Source organism: Pezoporus occidentalis, unplaced genomic scaffold (assembly GCF_034315485.1).
Source record: "Pezoporus occidentalis ecotype Australia unplaced genomic scaffold, CSIRO_AGI_Poc_V1 ctg132, whole genome shotgun sequence".
Classification (NCBI taxonomy): Eukaryota; Metazoa; Chordata; class Aves; order Psittaciformes; family Psittacidae; genus Pezoporus; species Pezoporus occidentalis.
The window spans coordinates 1,037,450-1,054,363 of NW_026913126.1; the positions used below are offsets into that span (position 1 = coordinate 1,037,450).

General features: G+C 39.0%; 1 protein-coding gene across 3 annotated transcripts in view; it reads left to right on the plus strand.

The window, feature by feature from the left end:
- Window positions 1-7,046, plus strand: part of ELP2 (elongator acetyltransferase complex subunit 2) — a 38,834-nt gene extending 31,788 nt beyond the window's left edge. For 2 of the 3 annotated variants that reach the window (XM_062608959.1, XM_062608960.1), the window contains 6 exons: window positions 2,159-2,231; window positions 2,662-2,848; window positions 4,438-4,559; window positions 5,036-5,178; window positions 5,668-5,781; window positions 6,747-7,046. In XM_062608959.1, the coding sequence (XP_062464943.1) occupies window positions 2,159-2,231; window positions 2,662-2,848; window positions 4,438-4,559; window positions 5,036-5,178; window positions 5,668-5,781; window positions 6,747-6,903 (796 nt within the window). In that variant the 3' untranslated portion in view covers window positions 6,904-7,046. Of the gene's footprint in view, window positions 1-2,158; window positions 2,232-2,661; window positions 2,849-4,437; window positions 4,560-5,016; window positions 5,179-5,667; window positions 5,782-6,746 lie in introns of those variants that run through there. The other variant, XR_009962883.1, reaches the window with a different exon arrangement.
- The last annotated feature ends 9,868 nt before the right edge of the window (window positions 7,047-16,914 follow it).

Genomic DNA, 16,914 nt, shown 5'->3' on the forward strand with positions numbered 1-16,914 from the left:
GAGGAACTGGCTTGCTAAAAATAGCTTGTTTGTCATTGACATTTGTGCATTCCCAGCTCTAACTTGATACCAAATTTTGAAGGATTTGTGTTGGGTATTGCAAACCTTTTGCTTAAGTAGGTTTTAGTATGAAGAACTTGCTGAATTTTTTACATAACCTAATAACTTTAAAATAAAAATATGATAAGTCCTGTGAGAGTGTGCTAGTCTTTATCCTCTTGGAAAATTACCGTAGAGAGTTTACGTGCAGCAGGCTGTGATTAAAGTGTTGTCATAAATACATGTTTATATGGATGTACATTTCATGTAATACACTTGGAAGTCTTGAGGAATCCCTTTTGACATTAGAAAATTACTGTCATCATTTGTGTGGACACCTTGAAAGTCCAGTTTACCAGTGCATAAAAATATGCTATGAATTGCACATTGTTAAGCCAGAATCTGTTGTGTTTGAAAGTGTAATTTTATTATCGATTCGGTCTCTCAATTATGAACATTTTTTTTGGTATTATAGGACATAATGAAGGGATCAGATTGCACGTATGGAGGCATGAGAGGGGGTTGTACTGGAGCTTCTATACTTGCAAGGCTGATACTTATTCATACAAACATCTCCTCCTGCCACTAACTTTATTCTCTTTATTGGAGACAGCACTGACCTGTATAGGCTGCCACTCTGACCTGTGGTAGTCCTGCTCATGTGACTTTGCAGAAGACAGTATTTTAGGTTTTGTTTTGATTTAAAGATTACATTTTAGTACTTCTATTTAGCAAGAGTAAAGTTGCGTGCAGGAGCTCAAAATGTTTCTGTCAAAGTGCTCTTCAATATTACATTTAAGAGATAATACCAGAGTAACTGGGGACTTGTTTCACAAGGTGTTCCACAGGTCATTTTTTCTTTGAATTTCAGGGAATTTATACTTTTCATGGAATAAATACTTTTCAGATTGAGACAATTGACTTACAATGGTTTTTGCTACAGAATAATCCCCAGGAATGTGCTTTAAAAATGAGCATTATGATAAAACTCCTGCTGGTGGCAGATTAAGAGGAAGACTCACAGTAGTACCTTAATTATTATAAGATGCAATCAAATTTGCAAATTAACGTTCCAATTAACAGCCACCAGTCCCTCTCCCCAGGCACAGTTACCCGTCATGGAAAACCAGTGCATCCCCAGTCTTCAGACATGAATGTGGGAGTCTGTCTGTGGGATATGCCCAGCAGTGACTCTTCTGGATTACGTTCAATAGATAGAGACAGTAATTTGTCACTGAAACAGATGGCTGTTTTGGCTGCAAGTGAAATCCCGTGAATATCAATCCCTTATAAGAACTTTGCAACACTCCTGACTTGAAGGAGTTTATTAAGAGAGCTGCCCATCTCTTCAGAGGTAGGAATCAAAGGAGCAACACCTCCCCCTCCTCCCCCCCCCCCCCAACTGGTATTTAGGTGATATTTGTCCACTATTTATAGGTTTCATCTCCAGTTTTGCTTTATTTCCATTCTGTTTTCTGTTTTTAATTTGTGTTAATCTGTGTGACCTTTCTGCTTATTCACTAAATCCCAGTCCAGAAATATGAGCTTCAGTCCCAGCACAACTCGTGCAAAGACTGATCAAAAAATATATTTCTGGAGAGAGCTGCAAGGTTTGGGTTTTTTACAGTGTTGTATTCCTTCTCTAACGTGGTTTTTGTCCTCTGGTTCAGAGATCTTTCACTATTTCACAGAACAAGCATCCTTTGGTTGGGTGTTTGTGGTGGATTTCTTTGGTGTCCTTCAAATGTATGGCTTCTGATTTTTTTTACTGGTAGTGTAAAAACTGCTTTAGAAGAAAACAAAAATACATTTCATGCTGTTGTAATCTGCTTTGTTAATCCTTAGTATAGCTTCTGCAGTGCTGATGCTTTAGGACTACGGAATGGGCTGGACAATTTTTTTCTGTAGTCAGTTCCTAAATGTGAAAGAATTTAAGCAGGTGTTAAATTTAATGCTGAACATGATTCGGAATTACTTGGGACAAAATACTGAAACACTGGTAAGAAGTTCCTGGAAGGTGCCTTTCATGTTTGCAGAGGGATTTAAATTAACATAAGAACCTTGATGCATACTGCAAAAATGACTGTAATGTGTTAAATATTTTTCACATTTATTTCAGATATGGACATGGATATGAAATTTTTTGTGTTGCTTGCAATAATTCAAACACTCTAATTGCCTCAGCATGTAAGGTAAGAAAAGATTCTAGCACCATCTAGTGAAAAATGGCACCATACTTCCAGGGCTGACAGAGCGGGAGTCAGAATTCAGTTTGGGCTGAATTCTGTTCTTTCACTTCAATGTGAAAAGATTTTGTATAGATGACAGTTGTCTTGTGAAAGTGAGAGAGAATGCAGATAAATTATTCATAAACCATGCATGATTCATTTGAAGATATTAGTAAGATAAATTCTAACAAATACAGGTATAAAACATTTACTTCCTGTAAAATCAGCATTAGTAGAAAGTAGCAAAAAAATCTTTAAACTTTTCAGGGGAAAGCGCGATCTAACTTAATTGCAAGCCTTAAAACAAGCACCCTGACATCTTTGTCCTTTGAAATGTGTTCCTTTGTATTTGCTTTTGATAATTCTCACTGATATTTTTTTTCCATCAATACAGGCTTCCAAAAAAGAACATGCAGCAATTATTCTGTGGAGCACTGCTTCTTGGAAGAAACTGCAGAGTTTGTCATTTCACAATCTGACTGTTACCCAGCTGGCATTTTCTCCTAATGAGAAATTTTTATTAGCGGTTTCTAGAGACAGGAATTGGTCACTGTGGAGGAAAGAAGACTCATCAGAGTCAGGTAAGATATGTGAAGTGGATATACACATTTGAAGACTTCATGGTTTGTTCAATACTTTTGGCTTCAAAATACTTGAAAGAGAATTGGTAAAACTATTTTAATGGACATTTTCAGTGCAACTTTTAAGAGTTAATAGTATTGTAGACTCCCTAGTGCTTTAAGAAGTGCAGTTAATGATGTACAGGAAAGCTAGAAAGGGAATTAAAGTGTGGAGAGGAATATAATCAGGCCTTAAATACTGTTTAATTGATGGATGTAATGAAGTCTGCTATTTGTCCTCCTGCCTCCTACTTCTGAATATAGGTTTCAGATTTACTGAAATCAGGCAGCCATGCTGGACTGTAATGCTGGAACCTCGAACTGGTATTCTGTGAAGGAAAACCTTCATCTCTGTGTTCTATGCAGGCAGGACTTTGAAGGTTCTTTGCTGTACCCATGTCCTATATAGAGCTGCCTTGTTCCTGTTTGCAGGGCATGACACTTTGAGACTCTTGACAGGATTAATTTCTATCTTTGGTGTGGCTTTCTGATAATCCTGCACAATTGATTAATTTGACTAGGACTGTCTCTGGAATAAATGCTGATAATAAAGATTCAGTTGACTTTCTTATTAAGACTTTGAGCCCTGCAAAATCATGAGGAGATTGCTGTTGAATGTTTAAATGGATTCCTAGAACAGATGCTTGTGCTGAAGGCGATTATCTTGCACTATTGGCTTAATAGCATGTAAACACTACTGGGGTCTGTAGTTTTCCTAGAGTCTTGGCAGTGAGTTTTGGTCTGTTCATACAGTGCCTGGTTGTATCCTGGCTTGAGATTTCTGTGCTTTTCAGACTTCGGTTCTAAATCCTGGTGTATTGCCCACCATAGTTACACAGTGTTTCAGGATAAGGAGTACAAATTCTCATAGGAAGTAGAGGAAATCCAGTTTTCATCCAGATAAAAACTGGATTTACTTTCAACAGTAACTTTTCTGTCTGTGAAGAACATTGTTATCAGTATAAAGTGAAACCACTGGTATTGACATCCTGAGAAGTGGTTATGCGAAGTTTATGTTCCAAATATTTTCTGCCTAGGAAAACTATTCCCATTTACTGATTTGGTGATCAGCTTTATTGCCTGATTGTATGCATATTGAAATGGCAGCCTGTCTCTTTGAGAACAGATTAATCTTTACAATTAAATTATTATAAGTTCTTGGGGCTTTACTTCGCAAATAAGTACTGTTGTGTAATCATTTGGGGTACATGTACAGAAAATTTTTGAAGTCAATGTTTTTATGAAAAACTTATATAGAAAGAACATGAAAATCTTATACTTGGGCTTACATTCTCCTGAAAGAGGTCTGGGTGTGAAAGATCAAACTGTTACTGTTTCAGTGTTATAAGGGCTGACTGATACAGTGTCGAACTGGTGCTAATTATCATTGTGATATGTGTTGGAAAAAATATTTATATGGTGATGAGTATTCACAAAAGCTTTAAAGATGAGTGGAATAATGTCTGAGTATTCCTGCAGTTCTTCCTAAGGGTTAAGAGGAGTAACAATTGCTTCTAACATGCAAGGGTTTTTTGTCTGTTTTACTCCAGGACCAGTCTTCAGTTGCTGTGCATACACAGACAAAAATACAGCTGTTCACAGTCGAATCATTTGGTCTTGTGATTGGACACCAGATAGCAAGTATTTTATTACTGGCAGTCGGGACAAAAAGGTAATTAATACAAAAGAAACTTTAAAAACCCAGATTTATTTTAGATGTATTTTTAGATTAGCAGATGCTGTGTTCTAATGAGCCCATGTTCTATAAATACAGAAAAATCTTCGTGTGTGTATTACACAGAAATCAGTGAGACTTTCATATGCTAAATAAAGTGCTTGTACAAGACTGTGGTCTGCCAGTTGGGCCTTCTCCCTTCTTTTGTCATGCAGTAAGACAAGCATATGTCGCATAACTCTCATGGGTCTCTCAGCTGTTCTTTAACTTTCATAACAGAATCTGTTTTTGTTGTCAATATCTTTAATGAAATCAGACAGACTGTCTCAAAAGTTGAATCTTTGTAAATAGACTTTTTTTTATTAGTTTGGGGGTCATCCACTATTTTAACTAAGTTATTTCTTAATTTTTTTCTAAAATGCATTTACAAAAATACTGAAGTGAAAACTCCTAGGTGATTCTCTTTCTTACAGGTCATTATATGGGGCAATTGTGATTTATCTGTGAATACTGAAGGGAATATGTTGGATTCAATCAGGCCTTGTTCAGCAGTGCTGGATGCTGGGGATTCTGTTACTGCTGTTAGTATCAGCCATGTGCTTACTCCTGATGGAAGGTATTGTTTTTTTTCTGTAATGCTGTTTTGTGCTATTAGGATTTTTTTCTGCTTTAGTAATTTTTCTGTGGCTAAAGAGGCCTTAAAATCTACTGGTAAAAAATATTTTGACGGTTCTTTAACTGAATGACCTCTGCTTTTTTGATTTCACAGCTGTTTTTTTCAGGTGTATGGTGATTTCTCCAAACAGTATAGCAAGAAAAAAAAAGTCATGAACAGCACACCTGAAACATATTTATTCTCCCAACAGTGCTGATCTGATGTTCTAATAACCTCCTTTTTCCTAACCAACTATTTTGTATGTTTCTGCTTTGCAAATTTTTTAATGAAGAAGCTATGATACAAATTGTGAAAAGTAAATATTGATTTGAAGGGCAAGGTGAAAACACGGTTTTGAGTAGTAGTTCTTTCTAGCTTGCATTAGAGCCAGCTTCACTGAGCTGCCTACTGTAACCTCTTTCAGAACTAATGCAGTTATTCTCTTGATAGATATATTATTGCAGTAGGCTTAGAGAATGGGAAGATAACGTTGTACACATGGAAGCAGAGTGGCCAAGAACCAGCACTAGCTGATTGGACCACGTGTGTTGAGATGAATAACAGGTATGTCTTGAAGTAGGTTAGGAGCAAGGAAGTATTACTCTTGAGACTAGTAGTACTGGAGTTCTTTTAGTATAAAATGATATGAAACGGGTTTATTTTTATATCAAAAATCATTATCCTTTTAGGAGAAGGTTGATCCCTGAAAGTCTAAAGATGTCTTTAAGTCAAAACCTGGAAATAAAAAATACTGGTTATTCAGATTTATTAAAAAAAACAGAACAGAAAACCCCAGCAAACCCCAGTGAAAACCAAGGGGGCAGCTTAAACCACAAAATACTTCAACCTGTGCAAATACTTTGAGAAGTCTTACCCTTTGTTTGCCCCACAAAAATAACTTTATTATCTTTAGCCATAAAGTAAGGTGGCAGAAAGTACTGAAGTGTCTGTGTACATCAGCAGAACATTTTGAAGTGGATGACAGCAAGCTTTCAAGAGCAGCTTCTAGCAGAAACCAAAGGAGTGACAAGCTGTATGTGGTGCTGCAGTGGTGACAGTTAGAGAAACTCTCTGTAAAGAGACCTTGGTGTTTCACTTGAAGCACTCTCCTAGATTTTTCTTTCATATACTGGCATTGGTAGTACCAGAAATGAAGGTTGATGGTGACCTCAGCCTGCATGTGCTTGAAGTGCATTGGAAAAAGACACCAGATAACAGGAAATCATAGGCTAAAAGTCAGAAATCTGTCATATTTCAGTAATTGAAATGCTAGACCTACAGCTTAATGTAGTAAAACTTGAAATCAATAGCTGTTTGAATTATTGATAAGCGAGAGAATAAAATGTCATTAGTGTTAATGGCCCTACTTATTTTAAGAACTTAATACCTGCTGGTTGTCACAAGTCAGTTTTTCCTCAGTTTGTAGTGTTAATAGAAAAGTACTAATTATATAAATGTCGATGTTTAGATTCACATGCCCAACTGTGTGTGACATTTTGTAGCTACCTATGGATTTCTTTTTGTTGCAGCCAAAGTCATGCTCTTGCTGTGAAACGTTTATGTTGGAGACATCATGCAGGCAGAGCTGGACATAATGATCAGAACAACAGTGAGTGGTTGCAGCTTGCAAGTTGTGGAGCTGATCACTGTGTTAAGATATTCAATGTCAACAGATTTGCTGTTTAGCAAAGGCAGCTGGCCTGTCTTTGCAGAATGGATTCACAACATTTTATTTCAGCTTTTAGCCATTTTGGTTGTTGAATTTTCTGCTTTCTGCTGTGGAAAGCAAAGCATCTGACATGTAACTTATTAAAGCAACTTTTGTGGTAGTTTGAAATGTCAAATTTTTTTTTTTTTAATTCTGCAGTTCCAGAAATACGAAACATTTTATATGTTTTGGTTGGTGGATATCCTGGAACTGAGGGATGGGAGGTGCGGTAAGGTGTGGGAGAAGGATAATGAGACAGCTTTGTTCACTGTGACTCCAAGGGTAGGTGGGAAGCTGCCGATGCTTGTATAGTTCTGTGCTTGGGGTTGCAAGTGGAATACTGAATTTTTTTGGAACTCTTTATTCCTATTAAACTTACCTGTCAGTCAGCCTGCCAGGGCTGCCACTGTGTGTTTAAGCATGTGCAGAGATCAGACTTAATATACAGCTTTCTCTGATTGCCTTCTGAATGTATATTACAGCCCTGGTCCAAGTCTTAGACCTCCTTATTTTCGAAGTAGTTTGTGTTTGCATGCTTGGACAGGCCTGCTTGTTTGTTTTTATTCCTTTCTTTGGCTGTGCAGAGTGCTGGGCTCATGCCTCTTGGTCATATGGTCATATTAAAGCTTACTGCACAGACCACTTAGATCTTCTGGTGTCTCCCTTTTGTACCTGTGAGCCCTCTCTCAGCACAGTGCTATAGAAGAACTACCTCTTACTCTGCTTGAAGGCTGTCCTCTATGGTTTGGGCTGGAAAAGCTTACAAGTATCACTAGGAAGCAGCTAAAAGGTGGCAGCCATTCCTTACACTGCCTTTGGACTCTAATTGACTTTTGAGTGCCTTATCTATTCTGGGTTCTTATCTATTCTGGTGTAAAACAGGTTAATTTAATTGTCTCCTAGTGTTGGAATGTAAATAGAATGGTAGGAGGTAGTGAGTACTTCAGAACTAAGCCTTTACTTCAGCAGGTCTGTACCTGATTCCAAAGTCTAATTTAGAAATCAGTTAAACTTTGTGAATGAAACAATTTTTTTTTCCAGAACCACTTGCTACCCAAACTGGTAGCTGTCACAGTTTAATCCCAGCCCGCAACATGCAGCCACTCTCTTACCCTCCACCCATGGTGGGATGAGGAGGAGAATCGGAAAACAGGGTAAAACCTGTAGGTTGAGATAAGAACAGTTTAATAGTTGACATAATAATAATAATAATAAAATAATAGTAGTAGTAATTGTGATGAAAAGGGAGACAACAAAAAAGGAGAGAAATAAAACCTAAGATGTCGAAATGATGCACACCACCCACTGACTGATGCCCAGCCTATAGTGGTGATCAGTGGCTCCCAGCCAACCCAATTCCAGTTTATATACTGAGCATGACAATCTGTGGTATGGAATATCCCTTTGTCTAGTTCAGGTCACCTGTTCTACTTGTGCTCTTTCCAGCTTCTTGTGCCCCTCCTCACTGACAGAGCATGGGAAACTGAAATGCCCGTGATCAGGGTAAGCACTACTTAGCAACAACTGAAAACATAGGTTTGTAATCAACATTATTTTCAGACTAAATCTAAAACACAGCACTGTAACAGCTACTAGGAAGAAAATTAACTCTACCCCAGCCAAAACCAGGACAGTCATGCAAAAGTAATTTGAACTGTGTTTAACTCTTTACTGTTTTGCATCTTTAGATAAAGACTACAGTTCATTCAGAGCGGTACAGACTCTTTTCAGAGTAATTATATAGTTTATGTTGTAAAGGTTTTCATATTTTAGTTTTTTATTTTCAGTTCTGTTTTTCAGCATTAAAAAATCAATGGTTCAAAATTACTTAGGGGATTAAAACTGCAACTTCTTAATAAAGATGCTTTGGTACATTTTACTTGTGGTACCTGGTGCTTTCCTTACATGTGCGCTTTAAGCATTTGAGTAGTGTATTTTACTTGTCCAGAAGTTCCTAAACAACCATTGACTGTGTTTTGGCTAAAAGAAGGACATTGCCTATCTCTCATGAGGTTTCACAAAGCTGCCAAAAGTGGAACTTTATTCTATGTCACAATTGTAATTTGGTATCTTACCTACAATTTAATACTTTCCAATATTGGTACATCTTGCCATGTGGCCACATTTATGTATAGGCAGAAGTGAAATGTCATATTAGCTGTCTCTTTCTCTTATTTTGTGAAATGCTGTTATTAAACAAGCATCATCTTTTATATGATTTGGTAATCCATTCCATTACCCCTGGGACTTTTATGACTCAATCACATTGAAGAATATACCTCGTTGTTCCAACTTTAAATACATCAGATCAGTCTGTTGATATCCTAAGTCTAAATGTTTGTGATAGACACTTTTTATTTTCAGTCAAGCTAGAGGTTGTCAAGAGACACCTTGACACAATATTTTTTTTATGTACAATGTTATCACTTTGCTCACATTTAGTGGGCGTGACTTTTGCATACGCCTTTATCTTCTCAGTATATCCACTAAAGTCTTCAAACCATCATGTAAATCAGCATCAGGATAATGAGTCGGGTAACTGACTTCATTATCTCAACTAGTATCAGAAGATTATTTGGATCAATGTAAATGTGACACCAAGGAAAACTCAGTGTTATCATAGTGATCCTTTAGGGGTAGCATTGACTGCCTTATGAAGAACAGAGCTCTTTAAACAGCAAAATAGAGTCCTGAGAAAATTTGTTTTCTCTTTTGTTTGGTTTCTTTGTTTTAAAAAATAGAGAAAAGCAAGCATTTGCCAGGCATTTAGTATACTTACTGTATTCATTCTACTTCATTATTCTTGTTTTATTGGTTTGGTAAAAACTGCTGGAGTCAAGTGCTTTATTGCCAGTTTTGTTTGGGTTCCCCCCCCCCCCAATGTCTTAATTAGGTTTTTATTTGAAGAATCTATTTTTGGGTTTGTCCACAGAAAGAGGCTATTGCTTTTATTTTCTTCCGTGTGTTTTTCTTTACTTGCTCAGAGAAACTGTATTTAATTAATTAAAAATAGTGTGTACATTCATGTACTATTTCATACATTAAACAAAAATACTACCTGACTGACCTGACGGTATACTGCTTACATATAGCAGTTAGGCATCTTAGAATGTATCCATTTTTATTTCTACAGTTTCTGTGTTTTTTGTAGCCTCCCTTAAATGAAAATTCTGATTGCACTCAAATGTGTTTTGGAAGATGGAGTTAGCCTCTATACTTTGCAAGTTGCTCCTATCACCTTCTTCATAGGAGGTGGTTCAATGTCATCACAATACATACAAAGTTGAGGTAAGTGTAGTTTTGTTTACTTCTGTTTCTCTTCAAGACTTATCAGATAAGCCCTGCCAACTCCAATCTTGGGGATCTCCAACTTTTCACAGCGCAGCCTCTGATGTTGCATTTGTTTCCCCTTAACAATGTGATGCAAGATGATGTCCGATAGTCAGGGGTTAAACTTTGCTGTCTGGAATAATGATGGTTCCGGCCTTGCCACTACCCTTTCCAGCTGGTCCTAAGGTGAGGTGTAAGGGTGGTATTCAAGGGATGAAAGCCCAGAGGCAAATGGTACACATCAAAAGGCGCCCATCTATAGCAGCCTCATCCTCTGGATGAATTTTCTAGCCAGTAGCACATTACATATTTCTGAGTTTCTGTCTGCATTCCTGTTATCACTTTGGACAAGAGCAGTGTGTTTATTTTAACCCCTTGTGATCTAGCAGGACACAAAGATGATGCAGCATCCCCTGTAAACTGAGGCTATCCATAGTGCTGTTCACACTTTACTTTTCAGGCCTTTTTAACCAGCCTTTGCACTGAAATGCACAGAACTGGGTCTGTGCAGGTTTAGAGAGATAAGCTGCTTAGTGCCTCTGCAGCCCTCAGGTGCTACTTTCTGAAGCACCCTGGGCTGATGGACATGTCTCTTGCACCTTACTGCTAAATACTAGTGTAGATTTAATTAGATGTTGCCATAAGCACTGTTGCAGCTGAGGCCTTGTTTCCCACTTGGGTCCTTTGCAGATTGTGAGTTTTCATTATTTTTCCTGTGATTAGTTACTTTTCACAGCTTTTATGTGTAGATTTTTATGCCCAGCGTGTGAGCTCCAGGTGCAGCTTCTTGTCTAGACACTGATGGAATTTTTTTTGTTCTTTTTCAAGTCTATAAAATCTGTGGATTTTTTCCTTTGAACACTCTGCCTTACAGACAGACCTGGGTGGAAATGATCCAGTTGATTAAAATAAGGCATAAGGGTGCGTGCCCTTGTGTGTAATCTGAGAGACAGGTTTGATGTACTCTTTAAGATCAGGGTGAAAAACCCAATTTACAAGTATGTAACTAAAGCTCTGACAAAATACCAACACACACCTCATATTTTGCCTTTATGCAGTTAATGCTTTAACTGATTTCTTTTAATGATGCTCTTTACCAATGGGTGTAAAGCTTTCATGATACCAAAGTAAAAACAACACAGAACATTCATCTTTAAAATCAGTTTATTGTTTTGTCGTTATAGTTGCTATTGGAAAGTATAATAGTGGTATGGGGGTTTATCCTCAATCTCAATTCCAGGAAGCAAATTACTTCCTACACTGCAGCTGGTGGATAAGTTTCCAATTTTTTTTTATTTTTTTTTATATCTAAATTTTAAAATACGAGCTGTTGCATCTTTCTGCATCAACTGTATGAAGCCATAAATATATTTCAAGAGCCTGTAATCATCCCAGTCTGAATCTCAGTGGCATCTGCTTTCAAATACTACACACCATAGCGTTTATTTCCGCTCAGAGTTTCATTGTAAAGTTACATCACTGCTTTACATCCCCTTACCTGATTCAAAGGTGGTGCAAATAAGCTGATACCATTAGGCCCACCACAGTGTCCCATTAAAGACTACCTGGAAAATGTGCCATTAAGAAGGAGAGCATCATGTTCTGCAGTGGGAAATCTCAATTCTAGCATCTTTAGATTTATATCAGTGCAAAGGTGTTTAAAGACTTCCTCAAGATTACAGATTAAAGGGCTAATATACAGGAAAGACAAAAGAAGAAAACATTGAACCTTTTTTCTTTGTTTTAGTGAACATGTAAGAGCCCTTTTTACTACTGAAAGTAAAGCTCTAGATTAAAGATCAAAACTTAAGACTTGACACTGGTCAAATAATTTAAAAAAGAAAAATTATAAAATATCATGCACTAGAAGAAAGTGTAATAACCTGCAGTCTTTTGAACTACACTGAAATAATGCTTTAAGAAGTGAGCTGTTGACAGTATACATGGTGCTGTGCACCATGCTTATTGTTCAGCGCCACTGAGAATGGGGTTGAAAAAATTGATGGAATAAACTGAAGTTCTGCAAAGAATACTCTAATGCCTGTTGGTATATTTGAGGTAAAGCCATTCCATCAATACTTTGGATGCACACTGTCAGAAGTATTTTACTGGCCTGTGTTTGTTCTGAGGAGACTTCATGGCCAAGAATATGAACAAACAGATTTAAAGGAGTAGGTTTGTTTTGACTTGCACTAGAGGCATCTCTGAAAAAGCAGCAAGAAATGGTGTGGGTCTTGTGGATTGTAATCTGAAATCTATAACCCAAATCAAATGGTTATTGAGATTATCCAGAGCCATCTTAAATCTCTCAGTCCAGAATGTTGGCATCCTCAAGGCTGTGTTGGACTGAAAAAGCATGCTTGACACTGACTTTAATGGCAAGGATGCTGTGGAGTCCAGTGGGATCTGGAGAATGAAATGAGCTGCTTGTGTAAACTGGGAAGATGAGAGAAGCTGACATTCAGCCTTAGGAACACCTGTCTGGTCTCCCTGTGGCAGGCTCTCTGAGCACTGCTGCCAGCAGCGAGCTAATTGATTGTGCCTATTTCTTCAGTTAGGAAATGGGAAAGCAGGAAGCGGTTCCACATCAAGCGAAGACTTAGAAAAAATAAAGTACAGTCTGCTGTCATCTGTCTTGTGGGCTGGGACTTCAGAAGTAACTAGAAGCTAGTGAAAATCTCAAGGAAGCCAATTATTGAGCTCTCAGCTATTGAAAACATCACTTTGGCAACTCTGAGTAATCTCTGTTTTCCCAAATATTTAATGGGAAGAAATGAGAATGCTCTAAGGCTCACTGCCGATTGCAGCTATTGCGGAGATGAGGAGGAAACAGCTGTGTCCTCATTTAGACTCAAATCTCACTTTAAAGAAGTGGCTGTTGCAAATAAGGAAACTTTAAAATAACTGAAATGGGCAGCAAAAATATTGCTTGCTCTGTTTTAAAGAGCATCTGGAGCTGTGCAAAGGATGAGACAAAATTTCTCAGTACAAACATCGGAATTTGCTTTTAGTGCATTAGGAAGCTGTTAGAGGTGGGAGTGTTGAACGCAGTTCAGCAATGCTCTACTACTGGTAATTTACTCTGAGTATGTTACCAGAACCTGCAGCAGTAGTTTTGAGGTGGAAGGGCAGCATGTTAACCCCATGAATTTCCTAGCTTGACCATTCCTGCTTGTGCCCTGTACATCCTTGTACAGTTGTGGGACCTTCCTTCAGATTCTCCTCTTCCCCAGCCTTTGTGCAGACTCCACTTAACGCTTCTTCTGCCTTCTCTGGTAGAAAGCCTGGAGGGCTGTGGGCTCCCTTTGCCAGTCCTTGGTGCTCACACTTGAGCACAGTTTCTGCTTTTGCCTTGTGTGACCAGCTCTGGTGACTGTATTCAAGTAGTTTGTATTCAATGGCCTTTTCAAACTTTGCTGGCATCATTGTTCTATTTTCTGCAATAATTCATCCACACTGTAAAGCAGCAATAAAACTAAAAATGACCCCTTGCTCTCTCTGTAAGGAATTTAGGATAGACGATAGGACAAAGCCTGATGCTGTACCATAATAATGGCCCTAGCTCCAGTACCGCTGGGTAGCTGTACCAACCGGGCATGCCCTGGACTTTAAGTCCTCTAAGAGAGCAGCTCCATGTAATTTGTGTTTGTGTGACTCAGCCTACATTACCGCTGCACAGAGGAGAGGAGGTGTTATGCCCGAGGTAATTGCCATGTTGCGGAAGTGTCTCCCTTATATAGATGCCAGCTGATCCCAACCGAAATAACAAGGCATGCAGCAAACAGATTTTTACTGCAGAGGAGCTATTTCCCCTTGAATCAAGGGCTTGTGCAAACAAGGGTGCCTTATCTGATTTTTTTCTAAGCCTTTTCTCTCTTATGTGCTCTTCCTCTAAGACAGTGCTTTGGCTTCTTAGCCCCTTCTTCATTCTTGCAGACTCCTAAATCCTCATATAATCAATCCTTATTTCCTCAACATCCTCTTACCTCTTCCTATTGTTCTTGTAAGATAATCCTACACTTTTTCATAGATGATCCTAAGAGAGTTTATTTGTATCAAGTATAACATTCTCTTGGTATTTTCTCTTCTGCATTCTATCTCTCTGTGTCTTATTCTTCCTCTGCTGAGTTTGGGCTTTTGGTATTTACATAGGCTGTCCAGTCTCATTATCTCCTTTTTCCCTGTCAGCAAATTACTGGCGTATGTGCGAGCAGCATACCCTCCCTCTCTTGCTAAAGCATAAGTTGTCTACCTGCCACTGGGGGGAATTTTTCTCCTCTACAAAAATGAATTGACTGCAGTCTCCCCAAAGGAAACTCTTCTCGTACTTTTCAAGATAGATAAAGCAATCGTTATGCTTGCCTTTCCATTTCGTAATCTTGGAGCGTCTCCATCCTAGGTGTTTTCATATAAAGATGTGTCTTTCAAAGAATATCTGTTGTTGAGGACATCCGTACTCCACAGATACACTTTTTAGAGCGTAGGAGCTTTCTGCTGTGTAAGATTTTTTGCTCTGACATGGCAGGCATCCTATGTGGGGCAGTCATCTATTGATTCTCTGGTTTCTGGAAGTCTTCACCACTGTCTGCAGAGAGCACAGGGCTGCACCACACGTTTCTCTTTCTCTGCAGGAGAGGTTCAGCCAGGGAGATTGAAAAAGCTGCAGTGCAGGATGTACCTGAGATGCCTGTATGCTGCTTTGTGTAAGTCTTCAGCGTGGGTCTGTCTGACCCACACAGGCACTAAAAGTGCAATGTAGGAACCAATCACAGGTACTTCAGTCATATGTATGTCTTTTTCAGCATGTGCATACAGTCTGTCTGCATCATGAGTGTTGCTGTGCCTTCAATAACAGTTCCAGTTCACTAAGCGTTAGGATTAGTTGAGGTGGGAGCCCCTCTACAGCTGGTGAGCATAACTCCTACAGTTATAGCTATGTGAAACATAGCCTGGTAAAGCCAGTGAAAATGCATAAATGCTCATTTTGTTTAGCTGCTACTAGGCAAAGGGCAGCTTCTACTTTTTCAAAAAGAATTTGGGTAAGTTTTATGTAAGAAGTGGTATTACAGCTCAAAACGAGAGTTGTGTCTGGAATGCGAAATTCTGCAATTCCCATTAATTGCTCAGAAGTGCGTTTCTGTAGGAGAGTAGTACTGAAAATTGTTAGCACGGTTTTTGCTAACTGAAATAAAAATACATTGTGGTTGACAGAGCAGTAGGGTTGCAAGATTATTAAAATTGTAAAAGAGCTCAGGAAGGCTGTATTCCAGGCTTCTGCTCCAGGCAGGGTCAGCTGTGAGATCAGGCCAGGCTACTCAGGGCTTCATCCAGTTTGGTCCTGAAAATCTCAAAGGACAGAGACTGCACAGCCTCTTTGAGCAACCTGTTTCACTGCTGTCTTCACAGTGAAAAAGTTTCCTCTTAGATCACCTCTCAACCTCTCGTTTCACCTTATTCCTTTCCTTCCTGCAGCTCACCACTGTGAAGGCCTGGGCTCCATCCTCTTCCTTAGGTATCAGAAGGCTGCTACAAGGTACCCCTAAAGCCCTCTCTTTCTTCCTCAGGCTGAACCTGCCCCATCCCTCTGCCTCCCCTTACAGGGCAGCTTCTCCAGCTCCCTCACCACCCTGGTGGCACTCTGAGGCACCTGGTCCAACTTAACATCTTTCCTGTATTGGGGTACCCAGAACTGGACCAGTACTTATGGTCCCATTATAGTAGACCAGCTTAAAGTCTATTGTACAATTTCTGTCACTGGCGGCAATGCAGTTCTGAGACTGAGATTTTAATGTGTTTCTGGAGAGCTGGGGCCTTCCTGTATCCACTGTGCAACGTACTCTGACAGCTCTGAGATGTGAATGCAGACATTGCTTCTGGGAACAGAAGAGCCCTCTTCATGCTAGTGAAGTGTCCTTACACTGTGTTTCCACCACTAGAGAGGTGGCAAGGGCAGAAGGAAGAGATGATGGTTTAGCTCTGGCTGGAAGCTCTGCTCATCTCCTGCCTCCATCTGAGCATGGGTTGCCAGCCCAAGTGGGTGGCCAGAGCCTTCAGCAGAGCTGCAGTCCATATTAACCATTTCCCTGTGATCTGGGGTGGCCCTTGCAGCCATTATTTAGATAATCAAGAGCTGACTACCCTACACATCAACTATAGCATTGGTGGTAAATCCAAACAGCCCCTAACCACTACAGATTCTGTATTAAAAAAGTACTTATCTTCCATCAGAGGAAAAGTAATGAATGCTATTTAAAATACTTCAGCTGTGGTTATTTAACTGAAAATACTTGGTTTATTGTTTCTATATGCCTAGGGCCACCAGGTGGCAATATAAGAAAAAGGATAAGTCCCTGTCTCCAGCACTTGCCATGTCTACCCAAAAATCTTACAAATATTGACAGGTATTTGGTCTCCTCTGAGTTGTTTAAATGCAGTGTTTCAGTGATAAGCATTTCTCATTGTAAAATGCTGATTTTTGAAAGCATTTTCTCTTCTCATTTGGTCCTGGAGTTAGGAAAACTCTACAGTTTCAGAAAATGATGAGCACCTCCTAATCACACAGGGCCTTATTGTTTGTTGCACACATTGTCCTTCTCCACAACATCTCGATCTGAAGAGTATATAAAAAAATTGTAATTTTCTTACTTTACCTTGATGAA